Genomic DNA, 12,077 nt, shown 5'->3' with positions numbered 1-12,077 from the left:
TCTTGGATGGCATATTAGTTTTATTTACAGACTGAACACACCTGCAACCTGACAAAGACTAAACACGTTCAGTGGTGTGCGCAACAATGGAACTTCGTTATAATTTAAAAGTAGCTAGTTTCACACAGGTTACATGTATTTACAGACAATATCAACTTCTGAACAAATATGCAACCTCCCTTCTCTTTTTTGTTTCAAAATAAACTGGGTGTGCACGAGAAATGCTTCACAAACTTGAACACACAGAGCAGAGAAAGCTCTGGCTTAGCTCGCACAAGGACTTGCACAAAAGCAGTGCGGAATGTTTTCACACATATCGGTGATCCTTACAATAGCATCACAGAAAAAAAGCCAGGAGACTGTACAGCACACACAATACATGTCAAACCAGTCAAGACAGCAGTAAGATAAAATACAGATTTAAGGAGAAGTAGCAAGTGATCTAAATGTGCCCTGCCACACATTCAGTAGCCACAGTACAACAAATAGAGAGACCACTTATTCACACATGAATTAATTAATTTCAGCATGAGTGGCCCCAATCCTACAACTACAGAACATAGCAGAGTCTTTCCAGTTGTACAGTTTAGTGATTTACAGATGTACAAATGGCCCATGCTGTGGTAAGCGCTGCACTTTTATTGTTACATGCCAACGGAGGAGAAAAAAAATATATTTAACTAACACATGTTGACCACTTCAATGTTAAGAACATGCATGAAATTCGGTACCACAAGCGAGTTTTGGGGGGAATATTAGGGACTAGAAACCAGATATGCATGCAGGCATAATAGGCACAACTGCAATGTAGCAAGCATAACTGTTTTTCACTATCTTGTAAAGAGCCATTTGTGCAATGATAATCATGTCCTTGAGATCACTGCAGGTGCCCTGCCTAAACATTACAAGCTCATAAGGACTGCAGCAGAAGTACTAAATTGAACAATATCCAATTTTCATGGGGGCAAGCATCCTAAATCCTATTTGCTTAAAACAGTGCACGAGAGCTCAAATGTGCCTCACCAGTGAAAGCATGTACCTTATCAATACTGAGAGCATTGTTTTTGCTAATTCTGCAATGCGCAGGATGTGCTTTTTGTTGGAATCTTCCCTTCACTGAACAAACTTCTGACGTCAGCTCTTTCACTTGCTACCAGAGTGCATAACCCAGACCACACAAAACAAGAAGGCAAATGTTGGTCCCCAAAATCAACTGCATGAAATGAGCCACAAGGTGTATATTCATTTTGAAGAATTTTCAGTGCTTCCGTACTTCCAGAAAGAAAAACCAAATATGTACGAAAAAAAAAGGGGGGGGGGAATGAAAACGACGGAGGAAGAAAATCTGACAGCATGCACACACACAAACACGCATAGTCCGACACACATCTTTCAAGCTTCGAGTTGTCTTCAACCGCTGGCTGCTGCTGCCTCCGACCAAAGCGATCTCTTGCTCCAGTCATTCGAAACTGGAAGTGCACAGTACTGCAGCGGGGACCCCGCGTAGATTCTGCCAAACAGGCACAGCGCACTGGGACAGCAAGAGCATTGGACAAACTAAACTCCTCTTCACTTGTGCTTATATCCCAGGGCTTGAACCTGGCCATTGACAGTCTTTTTCGTTAGGACACCATCCTCATGCACAGTGACCGTCTCCACATCATTCTCCAGGACCCTGTGATGAAAGGAAAAGAATTCCTCAGTACTCTGCGTAACAGAGAAAACTTTGGCGGTTAAACAAGAGCCCGGTGCAGGGTCATCAGACAAACAGGGTGCAGCTTGCATGAAAATGCAAGTTTCCCCTGCTTTATCATTAATTAGTAAATATTAAAAAACACGTTTTTTATGAACACATGAATATTCGGCGCAAGTTATATAACTGCCCATGAAATATAGTCTGTTCCTCAAGCAATAAATGTCTTTTGCATACTAGACAGGTTGTGGACACGGCAAAAGTAAGAAGTAAGCAATACAGTTGAACCTCTATGCAACGAACCTCTACGTAACGAATTCCTTCATTTTACTAAATTTTTCAATTCCCAAACACATCCCCCATTGAAGCCCATGTATAGGCGACCTCCATGTAACGAACGCACTGCGGCGGTTGACCTTGATGTAACAAATTTGCGACGCAGATCATCGAGCTGTATCTTGTAATGTTTTGCCTAAAATTCGACCAAGCAGTGCTTAATGAATATTATTTAAGTAAGTTTTTATATCAAAAGGTAAAGTAGACCGCGAGCAGAACGCTTGCAATCGCAGCAAAGAAGAAAACGTCAGTGATGATTATGATGTTGAGCGCCGCTCCGTGGCAAGCGTAGCAACTTTTAAGCTTTCATATTGTAGCTTGACAAATTCTTTGTGGTGTCTTGCGGCGCATTTATGATATGCCTTCTTCGTCAGCGTGTTGACGTGCGTGTGCAGGTGCGTGTTTATGGTGTCAATTTGTTGCGATGAGTTCTGCTGTGAGGAAACGCAAAGTTTTGTCGCTTGAAGATAAGCTCTCGATTTTGAATGCAGTTAACGCCGGCGAAAAAAAAGGATGTCGCTGCCGCTTCAATATACCAGCCAGCTCCCTGTCAACCATTCTTGCTGCACAACAAAGCATCCGCACTGCAATGGAGTCGGGCACAAGTGCCAAGAAGAAAAGAATGAAGATGTTGACGTATGATGATGTGGACAACGCCGTGTTTGCATGGTTTTTGGACAGACAAGCACAAAACGTGCCCATAAGTGGCGCGATTTTGCAGCAGAAAGCCATAGATTTGCTCGCATCCTGTGCCACAACGACTTCTAAGCGAGTAACGGCTGGCTACAAGGATTTAAAAGCCGGCAAGGTGTCGTTGGAAAGGTTATATCTGGCGAGTCTGTCTCCACAGACAGCGATGCTGCTGCCTCGTGGGTGGCCGAGAAGCTTCCTGGCATTTTCAGCCGCTATGAAGCTGCTGACATTTATAATGCTGATGAGATGGCCGTTTTATCAAATGTTACCGAGCCACACGTTGTCACTAAAGAGAGAAGACTGCCGTGGTGGAAAGCAAACTCCGTGTGACGGTTTCGCTTTGCACTAATACTGATGGCAGCGACAAGAGAACCCCATTGGTTTTTGGCCGCAATGCCCGGCCCAGATGTTTTAAAGGAACAAGGCGGATGCCAGTAAAATATGTGGCAAACTCCAAAGCGTGGATGTCGTGGGCAATTTTTTCCGACTGGCTGAAGGAGCTCAACCAAGATGTCAAGCGACAAGGTCGCAGCATTTGTTTGCTGCTTGACAAGTGCTCCGCGCACCATGTGGAAGGCCTGCAACTTTCGAACGTCGAGCTGCAGTATTTGCCACTTAGCTGCATTTCTCTCATACAACCCTTAGACAAAGGCGTTATTAACAGCTTTAAATACTGTTACCGCCGTCGAGTGATACAAAAGATGCTCCTGGACATCCGCCTTGAACGGCCAACAAAAGTGGATACCTACCAAGCAAGTGAAATTCTTGCTGCGTCGTGGCAAGAGGTCGGATCACAAGTGATCGCCAATTGCTTCGCCAAGGCTCAGGTAAATCAGGCCATTCAAGCTACAGTCCCTGAAGACGAACCTTCAAGCCCAACCGAGGTCGTAGAAGCGTGGGATTAACTACGCATGAATGGTGGGGTGCCAGACGATGTCGAACTGTGCAAATTTTTGTTCGTGGACAACAGCGCCGTGTGTACGGAAGAGGTGACTGATGCAGCGCTTGTGGAAACCGTTAAAGATAGCCTTGAAGGTGATGGCTCATCAGAGCCTGATACGTTTTGTGTGGTGCCTACCACGAGGGAACTGATAGACGTGGTGGACGTTCTGCACCATTTCGTCGGCTCGCAGGACGATGAAGCAGCCCTGGATGCCTTACTTTCCTTGGAGCACCAAGTAGTGGCTTCGATCGGGCAAAAACAGCAAGCGAAAATTACGCAGTTTTTCTCTATTAAATAAATTCTTTGAAGTTCACTTCAATTGATATCTAGATATCTAGATATCTATCGCATTTTTATTTCGTTTTGGCATGATCCTTACCAGTCTTAACCCGAAACTGCATGTAACGAAAACCTGGATATAACGAAAAATTGCAAACCTTTTTCAATTTCTTTATATCCAGGTTTGACTGCACAAAAACACTAATGTAAGCCTGTCACAATTATCAAAGTGTCTGCTTGCAATCGTAAGCTGGAAACATTTATTGCAATCCTGTCGTAGCAATAGAAAAGCTGTAAGACAAGCAACTATACAATATGTGCAATACAGTCAAACCTCAATATATCGAACACGGATATATCGAATTATTGCATATACCGAAGGCTTTCTACATCACCTAGAAAATCGCATGCATTTTAAATTTTTTCTTTCCAACGAGGTTGGGCATAAAATGTATATATCGAACTCTGCCACCCCAGACTATGTGTGTGTGTTAAGAGGTTAGCGTTCCCGCAACACCCTAGAGGATAGCGGCGGCGCAATGGGCCACCGATCCGAGGGTGCCATTTGAACATAGCAGCATACACACGCGGCGGCCGTGGCTAGTTCGACCAAGTTTGACAACATCAATGACGCATTGCATTTGTCGCACTGACTCCTCTTCGGTGCCGCGCTCTGCGCCTGCCACGCCTCACGAGAACTGGCGGTTTGCATCTGCAAAGACGCGCGGTGTGCTCACTGGGCTCACTCATAGACGCCTTAATTTGCAGACGCCACTTGGTTATTGACAGTGGTACAAAATGCTTCGATTGACGGATGTGGAGAGCGCAGCAGAAGTAGCAGCCAAACGAAGGCACTGCTGAGGTTGATCCAGCAAGCGCTGATGTTGCCCCACTCCCGACTTCAACTGAGGCTGTAGTTGCTTTGGCCCTTCTTTCTACGTTGCTACTGCGGCACAATAGAGGGCACCGGCCTATCTCTTGTGAATAGTTTAGACTATGTTGCGGACTCCGTGTTAAAGCATGCAGCTGCCAATAAGAAGCAGGCTACACTGCTGCAGTACTTTCAGCCAAATAAATCAATACTTTCTGTGAGGCTTCAAGTGAATATTTACTACGGCACAATTGGGGCACGATCAGGGATCACTGTTCGGAGCGCGCAATTGGCCTAGATCACGCCGACTTCGCATGGCTTATGAAGTCAGCACGGCCTACGCTAGTTGCATGCGGCACAATCAACCACACGGCCCCGGCTGACGAAGTCGGCGCGGCTTAGGCCAATTGCGCGCGGTGCAACCGAACACGCACTCAGAACAACGGTCCCCGATCGCGCCCTTGGTTCATTGATTGATTTGCAGAATTTTGTGATGCATTTTTTACATTATTTTAGATATTGGACTCTGGCTATATCGAACTATTCCGCGATCACAACACTGTTCGATATATCGAGGTTCGACTGCACTTAACTACTTTCAAAGCAAGCATGATGGAGAAGAGGTAGAATTAGAATGTTCCTACAAAATAATCATGATCAACCAATAACATGTCACTGACAGAATAATTACCATGAAGCTACACATTATAGTGAACACCAAAAAGGCTTATGCAATAACTTACTTCCTGGTCTCTATCTTTTTGCCATTGACAAACCGCGTAGACGTCGTTGTCTTACGTACACCTGGCCGCACCGCTCCCATGTCTGTGCTGAATGTGGATGTTGTTACTGATGTAAACCTGCAAAGCAAAATGACGAGTTACAACATGTGGGCTAATGTCAGGTTGGCATGACACACTGCATATCAATTTTAAGTATACAACACTATCTTCCAAGCCCTGTTGAATGAAATACAGAAACTACAAACACTGTGGGAACAATGCGATTCACCGTCTACAAATGGTCATTACATAATGTAATTTCATGCTTCCAATGTTGAAGTGTGGTAAGCCACATTCAACCATAATACCTCTGATGTCATCCACTAGGTGCATCATAAGCAAAATTGTCATTATTGTTGCATAGTAACAAAAAAAATTGCTGCCATTGTGAGGGATAGACACAGGCAGTATCTGGTAGCCAGTTACTTGCCCCATTGCACACTTGTATGATTCTTGCAGTTTCTCCAGCATTGCTTCACTGGAATTTGACATGCAGAGATTCAGCTGCGGGCAAACAATGTGCTACATGTGCAGTTCCAGCTGCAAGATATACACAAGTGTGCAAAATTCAACACAGTGTTCAATGCAGCGACTTCAGCTGTGACCTTGCCAACTTCTTGGCAGTCAACCATACGTCCATGTTTCACACTACTAATTGTAACATATAAGTGCAGCACTTTCGCTTCACCAGTTACACAATGACAGGTGAATGTCTACAGTGCACACGTGGCTAGTTATACCAATTTTTCACACTCATGACCCACAGCCCCATCGTAATGAAATGCATCACTTGCCTAAAGCTATGCAGATGACAGCAGTCATTTTTCACGAGGCCAGGATGAGATGCCACACAACTGTAGTTGCAATAATTGAATCGAGCTTACGGCCAAATACTAATGTTAGCAAGGCCACACTTCGGCAATGCTATATGATCACACAAAGATAAAGCAGCACGCAGCACCTTTAATTTGAAGGATGCTTGTCCAAATTAACCCGGTTTTTGCCATGTATCTGTTATCTAGCCTCTTTTGCGAAGCAGCCAGTAAAAAGTAGCAAAGGAAAAAAAGACTTTAGGTAGTCGCCATACATTTCTACCCAAATTAAAAGCATTTTGGCCAAGGAAAGATCATAAAATATAACAATGAACTATGATGTTACTGCGTCTCTTGAAAAGCTGCTTTGCATCAAAGGCCAGGCACCCCTAGCACTAGGTTTGAAGTCACACTTGTAATATAGCGTGGGGGTCCACTCCAGTGTAGCCCTGCCTTGCTCGAGTTGCTCCAAGACCACTCTAAAGACACACAATGCGCTCTAGAGTGAGCTCATTGCTGTTGCACTACCCTAGGTGCCTAGGGAGTCCTAGAGATACACATACCCAGCGCCACTGGGTAAGAGCCCATACATATAGTTAGTTGAATGCATCTACAATAAACGCCTCAACAGAGAAATGACCTGTATAATGGACTAATTAAGTCTGGGCTGAATCCCTATCTTTCATATGTATTGCAAATGTCTCTACAACAAAGGAATTTAGGCATCCCCGACAGCTGATTTGTTGCTTTAAAATGAACGCCAGGTAGGAATTCTGCCACTACCCTCCGCAGATGTCACCAAGGTATGTTCTGCACTAGCGCCAACGGCAGCTATTGAAGAGCATGCTGATATGCAGCTGAACTACCGACTTCTCCAGGAAGCACTCAACTCGTATGCTGCCTGTCTCAGCGCATAAGCAGTTGCAATGGTCGATGAATACATCACAGTTGATGACAACCTGATGATGTAATCGTAACTGATGACCAAGAACATCTTCAAAGCCAGCTAGGGTGAAAACAATGTGAATGTCAGTGAATGTAATGATCAAGGATTGTCACAGCAAGGGAGGTGATAGAGGCATTTGACAATCTGCAGCATTACTTTGCTTACCTCCTGCGTCTCACACCAGAGCATGCTGTAAATTTATGCATTAATGTAGGCTGAAGTCGCACAAGAAGATTAGGGAGTTATTTCACCAAGTCTCTCTTGAATTCATGTTAAATAAACATTTGGTTCTGTTGAACAAGCTTAGTATGCTCTAGTGCGAGTGGCACAGTGCACAACGTTCACAACGAAGTGACCTGTATAGCCAAAATTTTTTTGAGGACATGAGCACTTAGTTATGAAGGAGTTCAACTTTGTACATACATGCATGTATGGATCCATAGGATACACACATCGCCAGAGAAGAAACTGTTCTCCACAGAGCACTTTTACGATTTATAAAAACCTTTCTCTACTGAACTTTCTTGGTTTGTTTCCCTCTTGTTCATTTACTTTATGCTCCTATGGGATGCAAAATGACAAGAAAAGAAAATGTCGCTCCTGCAGTCCAGGACTCTCATCATTGCAACTTTCACTTTGTAGTAGTCAATGACGCCTTTGTCATGCAAGCGAGGGAGAATGCCAAGATATTTGACCTGTCCTATTGTGTATGTATGTGCACCACAGCAGATTCAATGAGACCTGTAACAGAGTGCATGTGTACGACAAAATTTTACACACATTCTGCACTTGCTGGTGCAGCTATCCTTCACAGTGGTGGTGGGAACCCAATATGTGCACAGGATTTTTGGCATCATGCAAAAGGTCTGCAACATGGAAACGGTCCAGCCCATCCAGATGTTGAGCTATATTTTGCTGTATGATCAGAAATATGTAGTGTGTGGCCAATAAACAAATGGAGCAACTCACCCATCAAATCCACCAAAGATGTCTGGAAAGCCAAGGTTTGGTATTGGAAAGCCAGACAGGGGGAAGAAGTCATCTCTCCTGTTTACCGCTGCAGCTGAAATGGCAAATATTAAGGAAGGCAAAATTATTACCACAGACTGCCAATGGCCCATCTGCAACAATAATTACCTGCAATGCCACAAATGGCAGCATGCTCAAAAAAAAAAAACTTCACTACTGGCAGTCAATTAAGGGCCAAAATGGTGCACAATTTGCGACACAGGATGTCTAATGTCATAAATGCGTGAAAGGAGCCAACACTGGCAATGTTATTAGCAATAAAAAGAAAGCACTAAATATTAAGAGGACCCTTTAACACAAATCGATTTGGCACTGAAGTGTTTGTACAAAAGAAAGGAAAGGCTTCTGAAGGTTAGTTTGTCTTCGGCGAGTACTGCTTTAGCGTGCTCAATAATGAGGCGATGCTGCAGCTGTTCATGAAAGAACTGTATATAAATAACGAAGCGATCTGCTAGAAAATGAACACAACTGATAAAGGGATCCAAGCATGGCTTGGCACAGAAAATTTAGGAGTGTGAGGCTTGCCATTTATAAATGACCCCCAATAAAAGGTGCTACAGCAGCTAGGCTAACTTAATAGCACAAATACATCTGTGGACAAAGCTCTGCCAGTGCTGGTAAATAAAACATGCCAAGAGAACAGTTGTAACGCCAGAAAATGATTCTAAAAAAAGTTAGACAAGCAAACTATAATGTTATTGGCATTATAGACGGAGGACAGATAGCAGAGGGAAGCAAGCCACAACAGGAGCACATCAGACGCACATTAGCATGGACAATTCACCAAGCAAGCTCGCACCCAGATAAGGAGCCACTCACTACGAATTAAAGATCAAAGTCTACACAGCACAAAAAATAATGGAGGCGCCACTGCCGTGATCGATTCTAAAATTGATAGGAACGTTCAATGCAAGAGTAATGGAAAACTTCAGTTGCCATTGACATTTTAAAGAAATTAAAGAAAAATTTGTCTTCAATGCTACCTGTAGAATACAGTGGGGTATGAACAGCACTGCCATAGGCAGAAAAGGAATAAATTCTGCAACAGCCAATACAGTTCCATCTTATGCACAGGGCAATTCATTCCTTTCTCAACTGCAAAAGCCACGTGGGACTTAAGACTTGGTGGCCAGATTTGTAGCACAAAGGCTGCAGAGTGGCAAAGCCAGGAGGAAGCCTGTGGTCTCTCACTGGTAGGCAGCATGGGCCAGGAGTAGTGAGTAGCACCTGTCACCAACATCTACTAGTGGCCTGCTTCCTGTTTAAGAGAAAGCATTACCTTCGGCACTTTTGCTTAGATACTCTGAATACACAAGTATATTGTTGCACTTGGCATCCAGTGAGCCAATTCTGATAAGGTCTCTTGCACTTAAAAGAGAAAGTCAGAATATACAAACTGTTGGTAGCAAATTATTGATTTAGCCTCGAATGTTGTAAAAAAATGGCCGAGAAGAGGAAATAAAAAAAAGAAAATCCAAGGGATGAAGTTTATGGCTAATCAGATATTAAAATTCAGTGAAAAGCACATATTACATTTCCAACGTGGATAAAACTGATAATTTATACACCACTCTGAAATACTCAACTAATTTTTAAACATAACTTTTGCAAAAATCATGTAAATACATTTAATGTAAACTAAACACTAGCAGGATCCTGTTTATCCCATTTAACCCCTTTAGATGTTCTAATTAATGCAATTCAAGGAATTGTGATATCTGCTTTTGGTGTAGCGTTACAGCTGTTAACTAAGAGGTATTTTTGAACGTAAGGAGGCATTCATTCTTTTTACCCACGACAGATGTCAGCCATTGAAAACCACATCTACATTCCATCAATACATTACATGCTAATCACCAAGTTGTGCAGGCACCAGAATCCACGGTTCCCAACACCAAAGTTTGCTTCAGTCGAAACTGCACAGTTTACATTATAGTTTTATACAGCCAACTCCGATTCTGCAGATGTGCAGGAACCAATAGCCAAACAAACAAACAAGAACAAACAAACAGAAAAAGGACTGCCAGGGGTGCAAATGAAGGGGTACAGCCGACTAGGCAGCAGGAGGGAATTTGCAAACAGCCAACCAAACCCAGGAATACAGCCAGCCATGGCGTACTAAACCATACAGGGGCAGTGCTGACAACAAAAGCAGCAAGGTAGGGAGCACGTGTTGCTTTGCAGTGCAATAAAGCAGGGAGAGCAAAATAAACAAACATATGGGGCAGCAGGTGTGATGAGGATAACAGAAAAAGGGAGCAGCCTCTTGACCGCTTTTTCACACCTGAATGTCCGTGCAAGAAACGGTTACGGGCCGCAGCCCTGCGACCTCCACCCTCAACATTTGCCCGGTGGCGACTCAGAAGAGGCGCTGAAATCCAGAAGAGACGAAGAACCAGTGGCCAAGGAGAAAAGAAAAAAAAAACTGCCCCTTTTTACAACAATTTCACTCTGTGCCCCTATTGTGCCCAAAGCTCCCCCACTCCTTCCTCCCCACTCAGTGGAAATGCCCATGAAGAATGGTGGGATGCTGGTGCAAATCCTGCACAATGGACATTTTGCAAAATGCTGCAAATCAGGTGCCCTGGAAAGCTCTGATCCAGGTAAAAAAATACTTCCTCCATTCTTGCACTCACCAAGGAGTTTTAGAAATAGCGTACCCAAGCATTTTTGCGTACCCAATGCCCCACTTGCGTTCTTTTGTTCACATCTTTTCACTCATTTGCATGCCTGGCAGTTTGAGTCCCATAACTTTTGGTGTGAAAAACCTAAACTCCCCAATATCAGAAAAGAGCAGGAACTGTGCAAAGTGCCTGGCACCCATAAGCTAGTGGGCACAGTTTAAGAGCACAAGCTCTTGACAATCACAGTCTTGAAGGTAATGTGTTCAGAAGAAAAGGTGCTTTAACAATGCAGGCTTGTATTCAGAAAAGTGTTCTTGCATAAGATCGTTATGCAAATGGCTGACATCGGGCCACCCAGTGCTGTAATAATGATAAGCACAATGATGAGACGGTAAGAACATTTATGGGAAGGTGTGCTAGAACTAGAATGATGTTCTCGAAAGTTATAACTCCAGAATATGTACCTACAATCAGTTTTATACTTTGCATGCAATGGTATGGAAGTGACTAAAGAAGTTCAGTAATATAAATGCATAACTCCGCATATTTCATAGCCAAGTTTCACAGTCACGCGTGTTCGCATGAGCCCAATGTCAGCCTGAGTGTGATGCGCCGTGATGGGCTGCAAATGCAAAGCCCGAAAAGAAAAACAACAAAATGTGAAATGATCTAAAACAGCATTAACAGGCGCACATCACAGTTTGTTGGTTTTTAAGGCGTATAACTTTTTCCTTTATCACCGAGCCTAAAGACAACAATTTCATGTAATTGCTGGCAAAAAGCACATTTCTTGGTGCTGAGGCAGCTACTGCATGAAGTTTTGGTATGCTTTACATTGCACGCTATGCGTGAAATGGGGTATAGCTTCCAACTCGTTCACCTGAACTGAATAAACGTTCATTGCAGTAACTTTAGTAAAATGCTGCAATACCTAATGTCCAAATTACAGAGAGAAAATACAAGTAAACACATTACCACCACTGTGCAGCTCTGTCCCATTTAGAGCACGAGGTCAGAAAAGCAGCCCGGTTTCACGACACTGTGGTTAAGTAGTGATTTGCCAAACAAC

At 43.5% G+C, this 12,077-nt stretch overlaps 1 protein-coding gene across 6 annotated transcripts in view; it reads right to left on the bottom strand.

Annotated features, from left to right (window-relative positions):
- mrj (DnaJ heat shock protein family (Hsp40) member B6 mrj) overlaps nucleotides 1-12,077 on the bottom strand; it is a 191,959-nt gene continuing 179,882 nt past the window's right edge. For 4 of the 6 annotated variants that reach the window (XM_075679999.1, XM_075679998.1, XM_075679997.1 and 1 more), the window contains 4 exons: nucleotides 10,669-10,755; nucleotides 8,325-8,418; nucleotides 5,559-5,675; nucleotides 1-1,675 (listed from right to left, as the gene is read on the bottom strand). In XM_075679999.1, the coding sequence (XP_075536114.1) occupies nucleotides 1,570-1,675; nucleotides 5,559-5,675; nucleotides 8,325-8,418; nucleotides 10,669-10,755 (404 nt within the window). In that variant the 3' untranslated portion in view covers nucleotides 1-1,569. Of the gene's footprint in view, nucleotides 1,676-5,554; nucleotides 5,676-8,324; nucleotides 8,419-10,668; nucleotides 10,756-12,077 lie in introns of those variants that run through there. The other 2 variants (XM_075680001.1, XM_075680003.1) reach the window with 2 other exon arrangements.

This window comes from Dermacentor variabilis, chromosome 2 (genome assembly GCF_050947875.1).
Source record: "Dermacentor variabilis isolate Ectoservices chromosome 2, ASM5094787v1, whole genome shotgun sequence".
In the NCBI taxonomy this organism is placed as follows: domain Eukaryota; kingdom Metazoa; phylum Arthropoda; class Arachnida; order Ixodida; family Ixodidae; genus Dermacentor; species Dermacentor variabilis.
Note: the sequence above shows the minus strand (reverse complement) of the source record. Positions and strands in the feature narration are given on the sequence as shown.